This window comes from Hyperoodon ampullatus, assembly GCF_949752795.1.
Source record: "Hyperoodon ampullatus genome assembly, chromosome: 3".
Lineage (NCBI taxonomy): Eukaryota > Metazoa > Chordata > Mammalia > Artiodactyla > Ziphiidae > Hyperoodon > Hyperoodon ampullatus.
Window position 1 is genome coordinate 125,425,833 of NC_136916.1, and position 24,310 is coordinate 125,450,142.

General features: G+C 36.1%; 1 protein-coding gene across 1 annotated transcript in view; it reads left to right on the top strand.

Moving 5' to 3' along the window:
* TOGARAM1 (TOG array regulator of axonemal microtubules 1) overlaps positions 1 to 24,310 on the top strand; it is a gene marked incomplete at both ends in the record, with an annotated part of 77,404 nt that overhangs the window by 39,026 nt on the left and 14,068 nt on the right. The window contains 7 exons of the mRNA XM_079700438.1: positions 9,969 to 10,067; positions 12,354 to 12,526; positions 13,012 to 13,156; positions 16,892 to 17,045; positions 22,044 to 22,149; positions 22,447 to 22,682; positions 23,086 to 23,244. Coding sequence (XP_079556564.1) covers positions 9,969 to 10,067; positions 12,354 to 12,526; positions 13,012 to 13,156; positions 16,892 to 17,045; positions 22,044 to 22,149; positions 22,447 to 22,682; positions 23,086 to 23,244 — 1,072 coding nt within the window. The remainder of the gene's footprint in view (positions 1 to 9,968; positions 10,068 to 12,353; positions 12,527 to 13,011; positions 13,157 to 16,891; positions 17,046 to 22,043; positions 22,150 to 22,446; positions 22,683 to 23,085; positions 23,245 to 24,310) is intronic.

Below are 24,310 nucleotides of genomic sequence, written 5' to 3' on the forward strand. Positions count from 1 at the left end.
TTTAAGGAACCTCCATACTGTTCTCCATAGTGGCTGTATAATTTACATTCCCACCAACAGTGCAAGGGGTTCCCTTTTCTCCACACCCTCTCCAGCATTTATTGTTTTTTTGATATTGAGCTGCATGAGCTGTTTGTATATTTTTGGAGATTAATCCATTGTCAGTTGCTTCATTTGCAAATATTTTCTCCCATTCTGAAGGTTGTCTTTTCATCTCATTTATGGTTTTCTTTGCTGTGCAAAAGCTTTTAAGTTTCATTAGGTTCCATTTGTTTATTTTTGTTTTTATTTTTGTTATTCTAGGAGGTGGGTCAAAAAACAAAGAGGGAGTGATTTTGAAGGGTATAAATATTTCAGTAGAGTAAATAGAAGTCACCTGTATTTAAGCATTGTGGCCTACCAGTAAATGTAAGGAGCTGTCATTTTTTTGAGTGTAGCAATCTTGGTTATCATAAGGTCAACTTCTCTTGTTTCTGATCACCTTAAGTCATACATGTGCAGGTAATCAGGCATTTTAGACATGTGTATTTTTTATGGAGCTAACACAAATTCAGTAAGAGGGAACTTGATTAGAAACCTTTTGTATTTTTTTGTTGTTTTTTTGTTTTTGTTTTTTTGGTAAATTTCTTAAAATTTAATCCTTAATATAATTCATAGTATCTGTTCTTTTTAGGAGAGATCATTTGTCCACTGTTTTTACAAAAGAGAATGACAGTGTTTTTTCGTATTTACTTACATATTTTATTTCTTATATAAAAAATCAAATTTAAAAATACTTTTCTTCCTAAAGGTAATATAATTTAATTGTTCTTAAATAATTGCTGAATATGTTCATTTACTGCCAGTGGCTTTTTTTGTTTTGGACAACAGACTCATAAAAATATTTGTATCTTTGGGCTTCCCTGGTGGCGCAGGGGTTGAGAGTCCGCCTGCCGATGCAGGGGACTCGGGTTCATGCCCCAGTCCGGGAAGATCCCACATGCCGCGGAGCAGCTGGGCCCGTGAGCCATGGCCACTGAGCCTGCGCGTCCGGAGCCTGTGCTCTGCAATGGGAGAGGCCACAACGGTGAGAAGCCTGCGTACTGCAAAAAAAAAAAAAAAATTTGTATCTTTGATCAATAGTTAATTCTACTCCAGAAAATTACTTCACACTCAAACTTCCAACTCTAAACCAAACATATACTAGGTCTATCTGGCCAACAAGAATAAACATGTTCAAAACCAAACTTACCTTTCTTTCTGGATCTGCTCCTCCTCCTTTTTTATCTATTTTTATTAGCAGCATTACCATTTTCCCAGTTACGGAGACTTAAAACTTTACAGTCATCTTTTTTTGTGTGTGTGTGTGTGTGTTATGCGGGCCTCTCACTGCTGTGGCCTCTCCCGTTGCGGAGCACAGGCTCCGGACACGCAGCCTCAGCGGCCATGGCTCACGGGCCCAGCCACTCCGCGGCATGTGAGATCCTCCCGGACTGGGGCACGAGCCCGTGTCCCCTGCATCGGCAGGCAGACTCCCAACCACTGTGCCACCAGGGAAGCCCTACATTCATCTTTTCTACTTCTCCTTATCCTCCAAGTTCAGGCATTGACCAATCTTACCAATTCTTTTCAGTTTAATTTGGGCTTTCATTACTTCTTCCTTGGATAATTACAGTAGCCTTGTGATAAGACATTTTGTCACTTATTTTCAGTTCTTTTTAATTAAGGCTACATGCTCTTCCAGAATTATCTTTCTAAGGTACAGTCATCATCTCTTCCATACTCAAAACCTTGAGTGGTTTTCACAGAATAAATTTCCTACTCTGTAGCATAATTTTTGAGACCCTTAATAATCTTGCCTCAGCTTACCTTTCTTGCATTACCTCTCACTACTTTTCATGCCCAACGCTCTAGAATTCTTAATACTAAAAGTTTTCTTGGTTTGTATGTACAGTCTGCATTGATGCCCTTTCCTAATCTTAATGTGTCCAGATCATGTCTGTTTTTTGAATACTGGCTAAAAGCCATTTCTTTAGGAAGCTTTCCCCATGTTTCTGGTCTGGAGTAGTATAAGATAAAGTTAAGATACTGTCATCTTTATATCCCTATTATGCTTTGTATATAATGGTGTTCATGCCACATGTTAAATGAATGGAGTGGTAATGAGCCAACCAAAACTAATAGTGTGGCCTTGGGCACAATCAGACAAAACTTGCATCCTCAAATAATCAGATTAAAGTAAATATTGAGTGCAATGCTGAAAGGAATAAAAAAAAACTTCCAAAAGAAATATTGGCAATGAGTGGCAAATGTGAATGGATTCCTTTTACAGAAACTTCAGACTTTTTTAGGATTAGCTCTCAGAACCACCTCTTCTTCCTTTCCTCTGCTGGTTGTCCCTTTGAACCTGCCCATTTTCTAGCATATTAACCTGGAGCCCCAATTAATGATTTGAGAAAGTGATTAACATGGATGCTTGGAGTGTTAGCAAACTAGATTCCATGAGTTAGTATTTTCTCTTTCTCTGTTTGAATGAATGGGACAGAAATAACAACAAAAAAGATTATATAAGGATAGTTCATATGCAAAAAATCTTTTAAGCATATTTTTTCTTTATATGTTAGAATTGAGATTTGAGCAATATTTCTTTCAGTAATTTGCTTAGAAGAAACTGTAGGGTAAAAAGTAAAAGTAATGTTAAAAATGATGTTATGATAACTGCTCATTAATTATTTCCAGTTCTCCTTTTGGCTAATCAGCAGGAATACACTTCTCTGACCCTTTGCAGTTAGATGATCACATGAGTTTCTTTAACCAATGAAACATAATCAGAAGTGACATGTGGGTAGAAGGGCTTTAGAACAGGTTCATTATTCTCTTTTTCCATCTTCCTCCTGCCACTATGATTATGATGTTCTAGGTGATGAACCCTGGTCCTTGAGTAAGGACTATATGGAGCAGAACCTCTCCCCTCTTTCAAGAATGAATATTATATGATTGAAAAATAAAGCTTTGTTTTGTTAAGGTAAAAAAAAATGGTGTTATGTCAGCCTCTCTCATAAATGAAATTAAACTACTTAAATATGTTTTTTATGTGTTTCCTCATGAGATTTGTCTAATTATCAATCATCTCGTAATAGTTTATGTATAGATTTTATGTTTGTGAACTATTGTGGAGCATATTGTTCCATTTACTGAGATTTGTTTCTCTTTGTCACCAAACACTTTTGGGGCTACCTGATGTTTCTGTCAGTTGACCCTAAATTAATTATATTTTGCTTTCCATTTTTTCTGCCTTATAACATTCATCTAACATTTATTGAGCACCTACTATGTGCCAAGCACTGTACTAACGGTCTCTGGAAAAGAATGATAATCAAAACTAGACATAGGTCCTATCCCCATAGAGCTTACAGTCTAGTAGGAGAGAGAGGATAATTAAATAAATAATCACAAACTGAGCTAGAAATTAACCTCAGAAAGTACAGATTGCTGTAAAATTGACTTGATCTGTTCCTGGGGGTTAGAAGCTTTCCTTCAAAGTTATCCTTTTGTTGGTTGATTATCATATGGTGATTATTTTCTTGTATATCTTTTCCACTTTTTTTTTTTTTTTTTTTTAGGCTGTGTCAGGTCTACGTTGTTGCACTTGGGCTTTCTCTAGTTATGGCAAGTGGGGACTGCTCTTCGTTGCGGTGCACGGGCTTCTCATTGCAGTGGCTTCTCGTTGCAGAGCATGAGCTCTAGGCATGCGGGCTTCAGTAATTGTGGCATGTGGGCTCAGTAGCTGTGGCTCGTGGACTCTAGAGCACAGGCTCTGTAGTTGTGGCACACAGGCTTAGTTGCTCTGTGGCATGTGGGATTTTCCTGGACCAGGGCTCAAACCCATGGCCCCTGCATTGGTAGGAGAATTCTTAACCACTGCACCACCAAGGAAGTGCATCTTTCCCACTCTTAACCTTGGCATGTATAAACTCCTTAAGTGTTTCAAGGTTTCTTTTCTCTCTAGTGCTTAGTCTGAACTAGGTTTCTTTTTTTAATTGGAATATAGTTGATTTACAATATTGTATTAGTTTTAGATATATAGCAAAGTGATTCAATTATATATATATATTTCAGATTATTTTCCATTATAGGTTATTACAAGATATTGAATATAGTTCCCTGTGCTATAAAGTAAATCCTTGTTGCTTATCTATTTTATGTATAGTAGTGTGTATATGTTAATCCCATACTCCTAGTTTATTCCTCCCTTCCCTCCCATTTCCATTTGGTAACCAGAAGTTTGTTTTCTATGTCTGTGAGTCTGTTTCTGTTTTGTATATGGATTCATTTATATTATTTTTTATATTCCACATATAGTGATAGCATATAATATTTGTCTTTCTCTTTCTGACTTACATAGTATGATATTCTCTAGATCAATCCATGTTGCTGCAAATGGCAATATTTCATCCTTTTTTATGTCTGAGTAATATTCCATTGTGTATGTGTATATATGTATGTATGTATACATATATATATATAATATATACATATATATCACATCTTCTTAAACCAGTCATCTGTTGATGAGCACTTGCGTTTTTTCCATGTCTTGACTATTGTAAATAGTGCTGCTGTGAACATTGGGGTGCATGTATCTTTTCAAAGTAGTGTTTTCATTTTTTTCTGGATATATACCCAGGAGCAGAATTGCCAGATCATGTAATAGTGTTTTCCATCATGGTTGCACCAATTTACAGTCCCACCAACAATGTACAAGCGTTCTCTTTTCTCCACCTCCTCTCCAGTATTTAATATTTGTAGACTTTTTGATGGTAGCCATTTTGACTGGTACCTCGTTGTGATTTTGATTTGCATTTCTCTAATACTTAGCAATGTTGAGCATCTTTTCATATGCCCATTGGCCATCTGTATGTCTTCTTTGGAGACATGTCTGTTTAGGTCTTCTGCCCATTTTTTGAGTTTGTTTTTCTGATACTGAATTTTATGAGCTATTTGTATATTTTGGATATTAACCCTTGTTGGTCACATCAATTGCAAATATTTCCTCTGATTCCCTAGGTTGTCTTTTCATCTTCTTTATGGTTTCCTTTGCTATGCAAAAGCTTTTAAGTTTGATTAGGTTCCATTTGTTTATTTTTGTTTTTATTTCTTTTGCCTTGGGAGACTGATCTAAGAAAATATTAGTACAATTTATGTTTGAGAATGTTTTGCCTATGTACTGTTCTAGAAGTTTTATGGTGTCATGTCTTACATTTAGGTCTTTATGGGTTTATTTTTGAATATGGTGTGAGGTAGTGTTCTAATTTCATTAATTTACATGTAGCTGTCCAGCTTTTCCAACACCACTTGCTGAAGAGACTGAGAACTTCTCAAACATAGAGAAGGAAACAGATATCCAGGTACAGGAAACACAGAGGGTCCCAAACAAGATGAATCCAAGCACCCACACCAAGACATATCATAATTAACATGGAAAAAGTTAAGGAGAGGATTCTAAAGACAGCAAGAGAAAAACAAAGAGTCAAAGAGTCAGTTACAAGGGAACCTCCATAAGGCTATCAGCTGATTTCTCTGCAGAAACTTTGCAGTCCACAAGGGAGTGGTATGATATATTCAAAGTCCTGAAAGGGAAAAACCTACAACCTAGGATACTCTACCCAGCAAGTTTATCACACAAATCAAAAACGTACATAGATTCACAAAAACCAAAAAGAAAGGAACTCCAACATAATACACAATCATCAAACCACAAAAGTAAAAACAAAAGGAAGAAATGAACAAAGAAGAACTACAGAATCAACTGGGAAACAAGGTTTAAAATGGCAATAAGTACATACCTATTAATAATCACTTTAAATATCAATGGAGTAAATACTCCGATCAAAAGACACTGAATGGGGGCTTCCCTGGTGGCGCAGTGGTTGAGAGTCCGCCTGCCGATGCAGGGGATACGGGTTCGTGCCCCGGTCCGGGAAGATCCCACGTGCTGCGGAGCGGCCGCTGAGCCTGCACGTCCGGAGCCTGTGCTCCGCAACGGGAGTGGCCACAACAGTGAGAGGCCCGCATACCACAAAAAAAAAAAAAAAGACACTGAATGGGGGCTTCCCTGGTGGCGCAGTGGTTGAGAGTCTGCCTGCCAATGCAGGGGACACGGGTTCGTGCCCCGGTCCCGGAAGATCCCACATGCCGCGGAGTGGCTGGGCCTGTGAGCCATGGCCGCTGAGCCTGTGCGTCCGGAGCCTGTGCTTCGCCACAGGAGAGGCCACAACAGTAAGAGGCCCGCGTACTGCAAAAAAAACACAAAAAAACAAAAAAAAAAACACTGAATGGCAGATTGGATAAAAAAACAAGAACCTGCAATATGCTGCCTACAAGAGACTCACGTTAGGGCAAAGAACGCATACAGACTGAAAGTGAGGGGATGGAAAAAGATATTTTATGCAAATGGAAATAACAAGAAAGTGGGAGTAGCAATACTCATATCAGACAAAATAGACTTTTTTTTTCTTTTTTTAATAAATCTTTGTTGGAGTATAATTGCTTCACAATACTGTGTTAGTTTTTGTTGCACAACAAAGCAAATCAGCCATATGCATACACATGTCCCCATATCCCCTCCCTCATGAGCCTCCCTCACATCCTCCCTATCCCACCCCTCTAGGTCACCGCATAGCACCGAGCTGATCTTCCTGTGCTATGCTGCTGCTTTCCACCAGCCAACTATTTTACATTCAGTAGTGTATGTATGTCGATGCTATTCTCACTTCACCCCAGGTTTGCCCGCCCACCCCATGTCCTCAAGTCCATTTTCTAAAGACAAAATAGACTTTAAAACAAAGTTCATAAAGAAAGACAAAGAAGGACATTATATCATGATAAAAGGATCAATACAAGAAGAGGATATTACTCTCATTAACATATATGCACTCAGTGTAGGAGCACCTAAATACACTATATAAAACAAATACTAACAGACATGAAGAGAGAAACTGACAGGAATACAATAATACTAGGAGACTTTAACACCTCACTGACATCAATGGACAGATCTTCCAGACAGAAAGTCAATAAAGGAACAGAGATCCTAAGTGATGCAATAGACCAGTTGGACTTAATTGATATCTATAGGACACTACATTGAAAAAACCCAGAATACACATTCTTTTCAAGTGCCCATGGAACATTCTCTGCAATAGATGACATACTAGGTCACCAAACAAGCCACAACAAATTTAGGAGGATAGAAATTATTTCAAGCATCTTTTCTAACCACAATGGTATGAAACTGTAGAAATCAGCCACAGAAACAAAAATAAGAAAAAAACCCATCACATGGATACTAAGCAACATGGTAGTAAAAAACCAGTGGGTAAATAATGAAACCAAGGAGGAAATGAGAAAATACCTCAAGACAAGCGACAATGAAACTACAACTTTACAAAATCTATGGGATGCAGCAAAAGCATTTCTAAGAGGGAAGTTTATAGTGATACAGACATTCCTCAAGAAACAAGAAAAATCTCAAACAACCTAACCTACCACCTAAAAGAACTAGAAGAAGAAGGACAAACAAAACCCAAAGCCAGCAGAAGGAAGGAAATAAATAAATATCAGAGAGGAAATAAATAGAGATCAAAAAAAATTAAAAGAGAGAAGATCAATAAAACCAAGAGCTGTTTTTTGTTTGTTTGTTTTTAAGATAAACAAAATTGACAAACCTCTAGCCAGGCTCACCAAGAAGAAAAGAGAGAGGACCCCGAAAAAACATAAGAAAGTACAGAGAAATAACAACTGATACCACAGAAAAACAAAAAATCATGAGAGAATACTATGAAGAGTTATATGCCAACAAATTGGACAAATTTTTAGAAATATACAGCCTGCCAAAATTTAGTCAAGAAGAAATGTATTTTGAACAGACTGATCACTAGAAGTGAAATAGAATCTGTAATTTAAAAAGCTCTCTGCAAGCAAAAATCTCGGACCATACAGCTTCACTGGGAAATTCTACCAAACATACGAGACCTTACACCTATCCTTCTCAAACTGTTCCAAAAGGTTGAAGAGGAGGGAGCACTCCCTGATTCATTCTATGAAGCCACCATCACCCTGATACCCAAACCAGACAAAGACATTAAGAAAAGAAAAAAGAAAGAAAATTACAGACCAATATGTTTCATAAACATAGATGTACAAATCCTCAACAAAATATTAGCAAATATTTTTTGATTTGGTCCAGTGGTTAAGAATCCACCTTCTAATGCAGGGGACGTGGGTTCGATCCCTGGTCGGGGAACTAAGATCCCACATGCCGTGGGGCAGCTAAGCCCGTGCGCTGCAGCTACTGAGCCCACACGCTCTAGAGCCCATGCGCCACAACTAGAGAGCCTGCGTGCCGCAACTACTGAGCCCGCGCACTCTGGAGCCTGTGCGCCACAACTAGAGAGCCTTTGCACCGCAGCTACTGAGCCTGCCCACTCTAGAACCCGCGTGCCGCAATGAAAGATCCCGTGTGCCGCAGCGAAGATCCTGCGTGCCACAACTAAGACCCAATGCAGCCAAATCAATCAAGCAATCAAAAAAAAAAACTTTCCAAAATATTAGCAAACTGAATCCAACAATATGTAAAAAGGATCATACATCACAATCAAGTTAGATTAATTTTAGGGTCACAAGGATGGTTCATCATAATAATCAATGTGATATATCAATACTACATCAACAGGAAGCCATATGATCATCTCAATAGATGCAGAAAAAGCATTTGATAAAATTCAACATCCATCCATGGTAAAAACTCTCACCCAAGCGGGTATAGAGGGAACATATCTCAAAAGCCATTTACAGCAAACCCACAGCCAACATAATACTCAATGGTGAAAAGCCTTCCTACTAAATTCAGGAATAAGACAAGGATACCTGCTCTCACCACTTCTATTGAGCATAGTATTGGAAGCAATCAGACAAGAAAAAGAAACAAAAGGTATCCAAATCAGAAGGGAGGTGGTAAAACTGCCCCTATTGGCAGATGGCATGATACTGTATATAGAGACCCCTAAAGACTCCACACAAAAATTATTAGAACTAATAGATGAATTCAGCAAGGTAGCAGGATACAAGATTAAGATACAGAAATCTGTTACATTTCTTTACACTAACAATGAAATATCAGAAAGAGAAGGTTTAAAAAAATCCCATTTAAAATCACGTCAAAAAAATAATACTGGACTTCCCTGGTGGTTCAGTGGTTAAGACTCCGCACTCCCAATGCAGGGGGCATGAATTCGACCCCTGGGGGAGGGGAACTAAGATTCCACATGCCTCATGGTGTGGCAAAACGAAGAAATGAAATGAAATGAGTGAAAGACCTATATGCCGAAGACTCTAAAACATTGATAAAGGAAATTGATGATGATTTTAAGAAATGGAAAGCTATCCCGTGCTCTTGGATTGGAAGAATTAATGTTGTTTAAAAGTCCATACTACCCAAAGCAAACTATACAGATTTAATGTGATCCCTATCAAAATACACATGACATTTTTCACAGAACTAGAACAATAATACTAAAATTTATATGGAACCACAAAACACCCAGAATTGCCAAAGCAATCCTGAGGAAAAAAGAACGAAGCTGGAGGCATATCCCTTCGAGACTTCAAACAATACTGCAGCGCTACAGTAATCAAAACAGCATGGTATTTGCACAAAGACAGACATATAGATCAATGGAACAGAATAGAGAGCTCAGAAGTAAACCCACACACCTACAGTCAATCTATGACAAAGGAGGCAAGAATATACAATGGACAAACCAGGTATTCTAATTATAAATATTTACTGAGTTAACGAACATGCATAAATATGTAAGTTGTAAATTCTTTGTATGAAGTTAGTTTTCAGTTTTAAAAGACTGTGTTATGATATCCTAAAATGCTATATAAATATGTACTTTTTAATGTGGGTTTTTTTGTTTCTTTAGGATTTACAGGGTCATCATCAAATTTCCACCAAATTTCCAGTTTCGACTTTATGTCTACAAATACCTTATCAGAAGACTCAGTAGTAGTTGTTGGAAAAGGTATTTCAAAGTTTTTTAGCTTTTAATTGAATATGTTCTTCACATATAAGCAAAGCATATCAATAAAGAATAGAGAAGAGTGTGAATCAGGTGTTGAGTAGAACTTTCTTTTTAAAAATTGTTAAATTGAAAGAATTAAAAGTGAAAACGTAACATGACATTTGTATCCTCTAATGAAATGGTAAATTCATGTCAGTAATTTTCAGAGATGTGTTATGTGACAGGTGGAGTTTAGGTACTTCTAAGACACTTTTAGGATAGCTTAGACCATTTTACCTCAGTTTAAATTCAAATAGTAGTCCTTATTGATTGACTTTGTCATCAATATAAATTAATATAATTGTATTGTCTCCCATGCAAAGACTAGACAAATCTTAATATCTCTTATATATTTTAGGGGAGTTAGGAAACCTTTGAACAACATATTTGCAAATATCCTTTAAAAATAGTGTTTTTTTCCCCCAACTTTATTGAGGTATAATTGACAAATAAAATTGTAAGATATTTAAAGTGTACAGTGTGATGATTTGATATCCATATACATTGTGAAAGGATTTCCCCATCAAGTTCATTAACACAACGCAACTAGATTGCTTTTTAATTTTTAAATTAAATTTAATTTTTAAATTAAATTAAAATTAATTTAAGTTAAAATTTAATTTAAATTTTAATTTAATTTTAGTTTAATTTTAATTTCAACTCTAGTTGAAAAACTAGAATATGATGATAGACATTGAGGGTGTACATCTTATTTTTGGTAAGTAGAATGAAATGCTCAGAAAGCTTTCCTAACTTCTTTGCTTGATAGAGTCTTATTAAGTTAATTTAAGACCCTCCTCAGGGCTTCCCTGGTGGCACAGTGGTTAAGAATCCACCTGCCAACGCAGGGGACACGGGTTCAAGCCCTGGTCCGGGAAGATCCCGCATGCTGCAGAACAACTAAACCCATGCACCACAGCTACTGAGCTTGTGCTCTAGAGCCCATGAGCCACAACTACTGGGCCCGTGTGCCACAACTACTGAAGCCCGCACGCCTAGAGCCCGTTCTCCGCAGCAAGAGAAGCTACCGCAATGAGAAGCCCACACACCGCAATGAAGATTAGCCCCCGCTTGGGCTTCCTTGGTGGTGCAGTAGTTGAGAATCTGCCTGCTAATGCAGGGGACACGGGTTCGAGCCCTGGTCTGGGAGGATCCCACATGCCGCGGAGCAACTAGGCCCGTGAGCCACAACTACTGAGCCTGTGTGTCTGGAGCCTGTGCTGCGCAACAGGAGAGGCCGCGATAGTGAGAGGCCCACGCGCCATGATGAAGAGTGGCCCCTGCTTGCCACAACTAGAGAAAGGCCTCACACAGAAACAAAGACCCAACGCAGCAAAAATAAATAAAATAAATTAATAAATTCCTACCCCCAACATCTTCTTTAAAAAAATAAATAAATAAAGAGTAGCCCCCGCTCGCCGCAACTAGAGAAAGCCCACAGGCAGCAACAAAGACCCAACGCAGCCAAAAATAAATACATTAAATAAATAAATTTTTAAAAGAAATATATAATAAAAAATAAAAGTCCCTCCTCAGATTGGCTCCAACCTACCCTTGTAAACTTATTTTCTGTTTTTCCTCTATTTGCCTTGTGCCCAACAAAACTTATTCACTCCACATACATGCTTTCTACTTGTTCAGCTCTGTTTATGAGCATCCCATCTCATAGGACGTCCTCCCCTCCTTCCTCACTTGTCTATCCAAATTCTTTGTGTCTTCTAATCCCAGCTCAAATCCTTGCTCTTTGAAACCATCTTAAACCCCCAGCTCACCCAACCTTTCTTTCTTGTGAACTCAGAACTTACAATACGGTGTTCTCATTTGATATTATCATGAAATGTCTTGTGGTACCTCTTATATTATCATCCTGTTAGAGTGTTTTTATATTTTGTGATTATTTAACATGTTTTTCTTATTAACTATATCGTATACTTCTTTTTTTTTTTTTTTTTTGCGGTATGCGGGCCTCCCACTGTTGTGGCCTCTCCCGTTGCGGAGCACAGGCTCCGGACGCGCAGGCTCAGCGGCCATGGCTCACAGGCCCAGCCGCTCTGCGGCATGTGGGATCTTCCCGGACCGGGGCACGAACCCGTGTCCCCTGCATTGGCAGGCGGACTCTCAACCACTGCGCCACCAGGGAAGCCCATATATCGTATACTTCTTGAAGAAAAGAGCCTTGTCTTAAAACTTTGCTGTCCAGAGTAACATCACATAAATGCTTAATGACAGTTTGATGGTTGCTTTCAGGGGTATTTGGAAGTCCAGTCCCAGCACCAGCAACCTGCAGCCAATCAGTGATATCTTCTGTGGAAAATGGGGATACGTTTTCAGTTAAAAGTACTGAACCACCATCAGGGATTTATGGAAGAGCAGTCCAGCAGAGTATTCCATCATGTGTTGATGTTGAGAATGAAAAAGATGTAAGGTTATTTACTAATTATTAGGATAAATTCAATGATGCATCATTGTTTTGTGTATATCAGATTTGGGGTAGTGAAAATGTTTTGATTAAAATTTTTTAAATCTCAGTGTAATTGAAATTCCTGAACTTTAATCATTTAAATGATAGATTATTCTGCTTTCCCACCAAATATGTTGTCATTCTGGCGTAAAGTATCTAGTGTACTTGATACTCTACATGTACTTTATATACATACATGTATGTGTATGTATATATTCAACAATTTCCTAGGATATCCTCAGGGAGTAACAAACTAGTATCTTCAGGCACAAATTTAGTTGGAGATTCGCACTAGGTAATTCTATTCAGTTTTAGAATTACTGAAATAAGGACTAAGAAATATATAGTTTATTTTGTATAGCTTACAGTTGTCTAAGATGAAGATAGTTATTTTAAATGTCAAACTTCCTGAATGATTTCAGATATTTCAACTTTTTCCTGCAGATTAAAGCTTCTATTTCAAAATCTACTTATGACAACATGAGACAAAAGAGAAAAGAGAAAAAAGAACTTTTTGACATTAAAGATTGTGAAAAGAATCCTTGGGAACGAATGAAACATACAGGAACTGAGAAAATGGCATCTGAAAGTAAGTGGAATTTAACATTTGCTGTGGTTTTATTTAACTCGTAATATTCTAAAGCTAATGTACTCTAGTTTAACTGAGGTTGATATATGGCTAATAGTGGAATATGTTGAACTACAACACTGAAATTTGAAAGACCCAGTAACTTCTAACTATTGTAATAAATATTGTTTCTTATAAAAAGGAAGCTGATTGATTGTTTTTCTCCCTTCTAGACTTAAATATTTTGGGGGATGAGGTGGGAATATCAAAAAAATGAAAGTTCTCCTTTAGAAAACATTGCCTTCAGCCCTCCATTGAAAAAAAGAGGCCAGTTTAAAAAGGTCACCATCTTTAGTGTTTTCAGATTCAGGTAAGATATGTTTAAATATAGAGAGTAATGTCACAAATGCTTATTTAAGTTGAAGAGACCACATGTGGTTCAATGCATTTTGTGATGGAAAGAACACTAAACCAGTAGGAGTCAGTAGACAGACCTGGCTTCTTTAGTATTAGTTCTGCCTTTTAATTAGCTTTGTGACCTGAAAACAGGCCTCTATTTTCTGGCCATGTAAAATATCTAAACTATCTGAAAGGTCCAGATTATCTCAAAGATCTCGTCTTTGTTTTCTGAAAATATTCTTGTTTCACTGAGGGTAGTATTCCATTTTATAGCTAAGGTAACTGAGATTGTGAAGCTGGTTTATTAGATCATGATAAAAAAAATCATTGCATTTATCATTTATTCAGCTAGTCATTGTGTACTTAATAGGTTCTATACCTGGTCAAGATTAAGCTCCATGTTTCCTGTGCTATTTTTAAAAATATTGAATAGGTCTTAGGTATAGTAGCAGCTAGGAAAATCAGAAATTGAAATGAAAAATTGTGTGAACTATAATAAACATTAAAAATTACTGCTTATTATTTTTGTTATCATTTTTTTTCTAAGGAATAAACTGTATGAACTATAACAAACATTCTTAAATTGATGTTGGATCTGAAGTCTAGGTGTGAACAAAAAACCCAAGAAGTATAGAAAATGTAAATTTATAAATGTGATCTTAGACAACATACTTAACCTCTCCCAAAGATAAAAGAGAATTGAACTAGATGAATGTTTGCAATACTTCCTAGCTTGTATTTCTTTTAATAATGCAGGAAGTGTAGAAAACGTTTTAAAAATTCTGTATCCTCAAAGTTAGTAATTATTGAGAGTATGCCTGATGAGAGGTGTTGGCCTGTAAAATTACTGGTTAAACACGGCCCTGAGTACCAGTTAAATCTAGGCATTTGTGACATTTAAGCCTATTTTCAGCATTCTTAAATAGTTTCACTAATTATTACTGTCATAGAATCTAAGGGGAGAAAAACTCACAAAACTTCTTACCTAAGTCAGTAGTTAACAGTAGGAATAGAAGTACAAGTAGTAGCAAATAATACAAAGAGTAGCAAATCATAAATTGTTTCATATTCATTCGTGCTAGAGACATCAGCTAATTTTGTGATTTTTCTTGCCTATAATATAGGCTTTGCAGATTTTATTTCTAAGCAGTATAAGGAGAGTTCTTCCTTGAAATCATGCTTATGTTTTGAACAGAAGAATATGCTTACAAGATAACTACAAAAAGTGAGAGTAACCTTTTAGAGACTTGCCACAACAATTTTGTTGTATTTTATAAAAGTATCAGGCTTCAGGAGGGGACGTTTAAACAAAAAAACCTTAGTTTGGTCAGCACTGCTTTAGATTGATACTCTGTACACCTCCTTTTCCACAGTAGTATTTGTTCTGTTTTTTTTTTCACTTTTTTTCAGGTAAAAACAGTAGAAATAGTGGTATAACCCCAAGGTTGATAACTTGGTGTTTATCTGCATCTCTTCCTAATGAATTATTCTCTCATGAGAATGGAGGTGGAGTAGATATAGAGAGGGAATCCTTAAAACTTTAGCAACAGTTTCTTCACCTGTAATGTAGGAATAATAGTAACCATCACATAGGGTTGTTGAATGAATCAAATGGGATAATGTAAGTGAAGCACTTAGCACAATGCAGGCAAGATGTCAATAAATGATGGTTAGTAGTGCTATTTTGTATTTGCTATTCTTTCTGGATTGTAAAATTCCAAAGTTGAGTTTTTGGGTTTTTTTTTTTTAAATACACGTCAGTCTTAAATATGAAACCTAATGAGGGTGCATCTGAATCATCAAAAAAATTAATGATGTCTATTTATCATATTCATTAATTGTCATATAATTTTCTTCATATGTGATTTACTCTAACAAAAACTGGTACAAATTTATCACTACAGTAATCCAGAATACCATATTCATCTTTTTGCATGTCTCTTCTCATCAGGTATGTGATAAAGTTTGGAAAGCAGGGATTCTGTCTTAGACCTCTTTGTATAAAATCTAGGGTGATAGCAGATCTAGATGAAAATCCTGCCTTTGCCACTCATTAGCATTGGGACCTTGAATACATTTCTTAGCCTCTGTAAAACTCAGTTATTTTCTCGGTTGCCAATTAGAGATAATGAGAATATCCATTACCTTCGTTGAGAGAAATAAATGTAGCAAAGTTTGTAAAGCCTTTATCACAACATCTAACACAAAGTATTTAATAAATGTTAACTAATATCGTTAATATCTTGTTGCCTTTGGATTTTAATTGCATCTGAATATGTAATTAATATACAGCATCAAGTGTAATTTCTTATATTTCTGTATCTCGTGTTTCATGTAACATTTTCTTAAGAACAGCATGGTTGATAAATACTTTTATTATAGTCATTTTCTAGTGCTTAATATTACCTTTTTAAAAATATCTCTTAACGGGGCTTCCCTGGTGGCGCAGTGGTTGAGAGTCCGCCTGCTGCTGCAGGGGACACGGGTTCGTGCCCCGGTCCGGGAAGATCCCACATGCCGCAGAGCGGCTGGGCCCATAAGCCATGGCCGCTGGGTCTGCGCATCCGGAGCCTGTGCTCTGCAATGGGAGAGGCCACAACAGTGAGAGGCCCGCATACGGCAAAAAAAAAAAAAAAAAAAAAATATATATATATATATATATATATATATATATCTCTTAACATGAAAAAATAACTAATCTTTACCCATTTACAAAAATCATTACACATTCTATTTTATCTTTTTGGTCTATTCCGTTCTAACACCTTCACTGCATGTGTCTTACATTATGCAGTGCCCTCAAGGTATTACCCTGAGCGCTCGCTCAGATGATTTGTTTCCCCAATATCTAGGGCAATGCCTTACATCTGGAAAATGGAAAGTAAATGTTTGATTATGGAAGATACATCGACCACGTTACTACACATGGTCTTAGGATTTTTAGTATACCATTAATTCAATAACAATAGCAAAAATTGGTAATTTATATACAGTTGTCACAAAGCTTCATTTCTGTTATCGGTTGTACAGTAAAACAGGTATATATCCACATGTTTTTACAAAATGGGATCATATGCTTCTTACTGACTTTTAGCTCTTAAAGCTAGACTTTGTTATATGATTCATGACTGAAAAACCACTTATATACTTACAGTAAATGTAATTTAATAATTTTGTATATAAAAAGTATAGTTTTAAATAGCTTTGGTATCCAGGTATTACAATTTTGTTGGAGACTAAACTAATAGTTACTAGTTTCTATAAGAAATATTCATAGAGTCTATGGTCAGAATATTATGTGTGCCTCTTTGTATCAGAGTTATTCGATGCTTTATTTAGTATGTTTCTTTGTTTTAGATGAAGCATCTCCTGGAGCCATTCCACAGTATAAAGAAAGGATGCCTTCTGTCACTCATAGTCCAGAAATAATGGATTCATCAGAACTACGGCCATTTTCCAAACCAGAATTAGCACTGACAGAAGCTCTGAGGCTCTTAGCTGATGACGATTGGTGAGTTCACCATCCTTAACTTAAAACTAAGCTGAGTTCCAAAAGTTTTCTGAAAATTTATTTTTAGAAACCTTGAAACATTTCCTATTAAAATGGTCTTAGGAATGATTATTTTAGTTCTTAGGCAGTCTGAGTTTTTTCCAACTTATTAATGTAGCTGAACTCTGGTCCTAATAGCACTGTATTACCAGTTATATTATAACTTACGTACCATAAGGACATAGTTAGCTTTATTATGGATTATGCAAACCTTTTGGTATTAAGTATAAATCTCATCATCTCTCCAAGTGTTTCTCTGTGAAATATATCCTATAAAAATCCTGAAAATACTTTTCTGTTCCTACCACAGCTACAGCAGCCACCCAGCCAACCCAGCCAATAACTCAAGGGGAAAAAAAAGACAGTGGCATTCCACTTGCTTCAGCTGGAACATCTCTTGGCTCCCCTTGTCCCATTTCCTCCCCTATTCCTTCAGTCTCTCTTTGCATCTGCCTCCTATACCTATTCATCAGTTTTGCTTCTTTTCTAGATTCATATTCATCAACATAAAAATGTGCCATAATATTTCCTATTTTTAAAACTCCTTCCTAAACTGCACATCTTCTTCACATTTTCACATTTCTTTTCTCCCCCCTTTTTAGCAAAAGTCCTCAAAAAGCCTAATTCATTGTGTCTGCTTTTTCACCTCATGTTCTTTTCTCAACCTTCTTTAGTTGGCTTTCCACCCTCCCCACCGTTACTGCCACTTCACTAAAACTGCAAAAGTGGCCATTTGCTAAACGCTGGTCACTTATTAGTCCTCATGATACTTAGCCTCTCAGCATCATTTGACACAGTTGAAACTCCCTTCTTCATATACTTTTTTTCATTTCACCCTGGAAAAATTTGAGACTCTTTGTTCTTTTCCTGCTTCAGTACTTAATGTTTGATTTCAAAATTTAGGAGTCCTCCAGAATTTAATCCACTGGTGTTCTCTATCTACATTCATTCCATAGATCCAGGCTGGCAATCTTTCCTTATAAAGAGCCAGATAGTAAAATATTTTAGGCTTTTCGGGCCACTTGTCTCTGTTGCAGCTGCTCAACTTTTGCTGTTATAGTGCAAAATCAGCCTTAGACAGTATGAAAACGAATGGGCACGGTTGTGTTTCAGTGAACTTTACTTATAAAAATTTTACTTATAGAAGTAAACTCTGATGGGGCTAGATTTGGTCTGTGAGCCATAGTTTGCCAACCCCTTTCTTAAATGATCTCATTCAGTTTGATAGCTTTAAATTCTATCTGTACTCTGATTTCTCATAAATGCATATCTGAATCCCTGGTATCTTCTTGAGCTCTGGACTTGTAATCGAACTGCCTCCTTGATTTCCACTTGGATGCCAATAGACATTTTAAATTTAACATGGCCAAAATAGAACTCTTGAAATTCCACTTCCTGCCAAGATGGATTAACAGGCATTAGATTTGCCTTCACATCAGAAAGAACTAAAGAAATAATGCAAAATATATGAAACAATGGTTTGCAGAATATCGTTAACCAGGCAGTGAAAGACAGTGATCCCTGAGAAACAAACAAGGTGAGCCCTTGCTAACTTCCTGCACAGCTTAGGGAGGGGAAAACCATGTAGATACCAGCAGAGATAGAGATGCAGCTGGGAGTTTGGGGAGACCAAGATAGCTAGAGCTTGCAGGGCAGAATGCCAGAGGAGGATACAGTTCCTTAAAGAACTCTAAGAAACTTCAGAGGATTATTCTCAAATGTTTAGCTGAGTATTTGGTCAAGGCATGCTTGTGAAGCCAGAACAAGGACTACTCATAGAAGTTACAAACGTTCCCTGGGATGTATACAAGGCCAAGAATACTTTCTCTCCCCACCGCCAGAGTGGAAAACCTTATAATTCAAATGGCATTGGGTAGAATACTCAAAAGAGTTTTGCTTCATCTATGGAATGAATAAGCCCTAGGCTAAAGACTAGTTTTGATTCTCCAAACAAAGCATAAAAGCAAGGCCTGAAAGGATCAGACTTTCCAAGTAACTTAACTATATCTCATAATGAAGCCCAAAAATATTTATAGGAATACAAAATATCTAAGATAAAAATTCACAAGGCCTGGCATCCAATAAAAAATTACCAGGCATTCAAAGAATCAGGAAAATACAACCCATAATGAAAAGGAAAAAAAGCAAACAGTTGAAACTAATCCAAAAATGATATAGATGATAGAATTAGTAGACAAAGACATTATAACTATAGTTATAATTCTAATCCATGTGTTAAAGAAGCTAGGGGAAAGACATGAACAGAGGATCAGTGAGCTGTAGGACAACTTGCAAAATCCCTTTTGTTATATAATGTAACATAATTGAGAGAAGTGATATCCCATCATATTCACCCTCAAGGGGAGAGTATTATTCAGGGCATGTACACCTGGGACAGGAATCAAGGTGCCATCTTAGAACTCTATCACATCACGAATAAAGAGGGCCATTTTATATTGATAAGGGAGTTAATTGATCAAGAAGACATGGCAATCCTGAACTATATTCTATTATATAATATAATATTATATATATTATATTACCATATAATGGAGCTTCAAAATACATTAAGCAAAAACTGGTAGAACTTCAAAGAGAAATAAACAAATCCACAGTTATAGTTGGAACTCAAACAATCTTCTCATTAATTGACAAAACTAGTAGAAAGAAAATTAGTAAGGATATAGAAGACTTTCAACTTGACCAGATTGACATTTATAGAACACTCCACCTAAAACAACAGAATTCACATTCTTTTCAAGTCTGCGTTTACCAGGAAAGACCATATTCTGGAACATAAAACAAGTAATTTAAAAGGTTTCAAATTATACAAATTTTGTTCTCTGACCACAGTGGAATTAAATTAGAAGTTAGAAACACATACCTGTAAAATCTCTAAATATTTGGAAACTAAGTAACATACTTATAAATCACCCATGGCTGTAAGAAGAAATCATAAGGGAAATTAGAAAGTATTTTGAATTTAATGAAATTAAGAATGAAACATTATATCAGTGACCTCAGCTTTCATCTTAAACTGAAACAGAAGAGCAAATGAAGCCCAAGATAAGCAAAAAAAAGAAAAAAAAGAAAATAATAACATAATGGAAAGCAATGAAATAGAAAACAAACAATAGAGGATATAAATGAAAGCAAAAGCGGGCTCTTGGAGAAGATAAATAAAATTGATAAACCTCTAGTCAGACTGATGAAGAAAAAAGAGAAGAAACAGATTACTACGTCAGGAATGAGAGAAGGAACGTCACTACTGATCATACAGCTATTAAACAAATAATAAAGGAATATGATAAACAGCTTTATGCCCATAAATTCGACAACTTAGTGAAATGCACAGATTCCTTGAAAGACAGAATCTACCAAAACTCACTCAAAAAGAAGTAGATAATCTATACAACCCAATATCTATTGAGGAAATTGAATTTGAGTTTCTTTCCCACAAAGAAAACTCCATGCTTGGATGGTTTCACTAGTGAATTATACCAAACATTTAGGAAAGAAATCAATTCTATACAAACTTCTAGAACAGTGAAGAGGCTGGTATACTTCCCATCTCATTCTTTGAAACCAGTACACCCTGATGTCAAAACCATACAGATGCATATTTCACATGAACTTGAAAAGAATCTGCATTCTGAAGTTGTTTGTAGTGTTCTATAAAGGTTAAGAAGATCAGGTTGGTTGGTAGTGGTTGACAGTGTTAAGTTTTCTGTATCCTTACTGATTTCCTGTTTATTTGTTCCATCAGTTACTGGGCTTTTGCAATCTCCAACTATAGTTTAAGATTTGTATATTCCTCCTTAAATTAAGTTGATTTTTTGTCGGTTTCTTTTTAGCACTTAAATTTTGTTCAGTGGGTTTCTGGCTTGCATATTTCTGAGCTAAAGTCTTTTATCATTGTTATCTTTGTTCTCCTGTGTGTAATTTGCCCTTTTTTTCTATGGCTGCATTTAAGAATATTCCCTTCAACACTCTTTTTAGTAATTTGATAATGATGTTCCATGTTGTGTTTATTTTATGGTTATCCTGTTTAGGATTTGTTCTTGGATCTGAGAATTTATAGCTTTGATCAAAAAATTTCAGCCACTATTTCTTAATTTCTTTTTCTGCTTTCCTCTCTCTTGACTCCACTTTGTGTACAGAATCTGGTTGTTTGTGCATCTGAACGGTAACTGTAACAGTTTTATGCTTGATCAAAAAATGAAAATCTTGAACCAGACAGCTATTAAATAGGTTTACTCTTGCCACCTTGGAATCTTAGGTCTTTTCTCCCTATTTTCCATAACTTATTCAGGGGATTTAAATGCTGAGAAAAATAACCACCATCAATATTACCAACTAAGGAAACTCAGCTTACATTTTTCAAACATATAAGATGGAAACCATCAAGTTTAAAATGTTATATCCTAATCCCACTTGAATCTACCCTCTTGTTGTTAGTATTCACCTACCCTTCATCTGGCTCATTAGGTAAGATAATGAAAAAGAAATACAAGTTACAGAAACATCTATTGATGGTTTTCTGCACTTAGATTATATACTCACCAACAAAGTAATACATAGTTACTTAATCTCCTTCCATTTTTGTTTTACTGATTCCCTCACATTTTATTTGCCATTCCTTTCCCTTCTGTTCTCTAAAAAGAATATGACATTCTTACTGGTGGAGAAATGTTCCTTTTTATTTACAATGCATGAACTTAGTTTGACTGTCAATAGTGGTTTTGGCTCTTAAAAGATGTTCTGAATCATGAAAGAGAACTATAGGAGTGAACAAAACTTTCCATATTTTTTTATTTGAGCTTCCTACATGATAAGGGAAAATACTCAGGGTCGCCTCATTGACAGTATTCCATACACACAAAAGAAGAAATCTGAGATCCTGTTCCAGTTGAGCCCCATTTAATGCATGATTTTGTTGTTTCTTTCTTTTTCCCACAGGGAGAAGAAAATTGAGGGACTGAACTTTATTAGATGCTTAGCTGCTTTTCATTCTGAAATATTGAACACAAAGTTGCATGAAACAAATTTTGCAGTAGTTCAAGAGGTAATCCTATTTTTCAGCTGAGTTAAGGATTGTTTGAATAACAAAGTATAAATACGCCGCATTTATTTGACCTTAAAAAAGAAAAGTACTAAATGAAATCAGTAGACTTGTATGTAAAGTAACTCATGCCTTACTTTGCCACATTTGAAAAAATTTCTAAAATGTTGATTTTTTTAGGAAATAATATAATACATATTTAAAGCACATTACTTTGATAGTAAATTTGGTTTCAAAGTCATTATTACTGATTTTCTTTCAGAATGTCAGCAAAATGTACATTTTGGAAATTTTTTTTAGGTGAAAAATTTACGCTCTGGAGTTTCTCGTGCTGCTGTGGTTTGTTTAAGTGATCTTTTCACTTACCTGAAAAAGAGCATGGATCAAGAACTAGATAATACAGTAAAAGTTTTGTTGCATAAATCAGGAGAATCAAATACATTTATAAGAGAAGATGTTGACAAGGCATTGAGAGCTATGATCACTAATGTAACTCCTGCACGTGCAGTTGTTTCTCTTATCAACGGAGGACAAAGGTAATGTTCAAAATAATCTGGACATGTCCTTAATTAAAAATACAGTTGCTTGTAATCTGGGGTATAGAAAAAAACAAGCAAATTTCAATGTTATTTCAGTCAAAAAACATGTATTAAATAATTCCTACGTGATAAACATCATATTAGTTACTAAGCATACAGAGGATAATAATATTGTTATTCTGATGTTACTTACATTCATACATCTGGAGCTAAATAAATGTCAGTGATTATGAATTTTGTTTTTAACTTCTTGGGGAGGGATAGCTAATGCAAATAATTTGTCATTTTAGCCTGCAAGGATGATTGCTGAGGCTTAGGAGTAACATTTGACTTTTAAGGTATATCTTTGAAAAATTGTTTATACATCAACTCTATTTTAATTGACCACGTTTCCCTGTAGCCATTTACACATTGCGGTAAGAAGATGTGCAGCCCAGCACTTATCAGATGTAGTAAAATTTATGGAACCAGAGCGTATTTCATCTGGAACAAAGGATATGGCTGACCGTATATTACCAGCTGCTGCTAAATTTGCTCAGGACAGCTCACCAGAAACCAGGTGAGTAGCTGCTAATAGTATTTGCTGAATGTCTTACTTTAAGGGCTTAAATGTAGAAACAAAGGCTAAAGAAGAATGAACATTTTTCTAAATGGAAAAGTGGGATCCCCAGGGATTAGTGCTGGGGGATGATCTTATTTAACCAATTTGTAAATGGTCTTGAGGGAGTGCACAGTGAATTCTCCAAATTTACAGATGGCACTACATACTCTGGGTAGTGAGATGCCGTGTCACAGGGATGATCTGCATGAAAACGGCACAAGACTGTATGAGTGGGCAGAAAAGTGGCTGAAGAACTTCATTATGGGCAAATGTAAGGTAATGCCTTTAGGGGAAAATGATATATTTTCCAAGTAGCCAGGTAAAATCAAGGAAAAATACAGGAAGCAAAATGGATAACATGAGATACGTTCACTTAGAAAATTCCATGAATTTCTGATTGCTGTCTGTACTTGAAGAACAGTTTTATGAAGGTTAAGAACAGTCAGAGAAAGATAACAAAATAATTAAGATGTGGATAGTACTATAGCTGTAGTGCTGACAGAAGTTTTGGAAGTAGTCAGAAGCCTAGGTTCAACTCCTAGCTCCAGTCACTGTCTGCCCTAAGCAAGTTACTTAACCTCTGTTAGCCTCTGTTTCCTCATCTATCAAATTCGTAAGGTTGGGCCAGATATTTATAATGTCCCATACAAAATCTAAAAATTATGGCAGTTATATATGAACATAGATTAAAGCAAGAAGGTAGGATCCTGACTTCATGGAGACTAAAAAGTAAAGAAGGATATCAAACTTTTAACATTTTAAGACAAAGATATTCAGTACTTTAGGTAACTACAGTTAATCTTGAAGAAGTCATTATGCCAAAAGCCAACATAGAAAGCAGATATATTCATTTTCTGTTGCTGCATAACAAATAACCACAAACATAGTGATTTAAGGCAACACAGGTTTTTTTAGCTTACTGTTCTTAGGTTAGAAGTCTGGCATGCTCAACTGGGTTCTCTGCTTAGGGTTTCACAAGGCTGAAATCAAGGTAATAACAGTGCTGGTCTCTTATCTAGGGCTC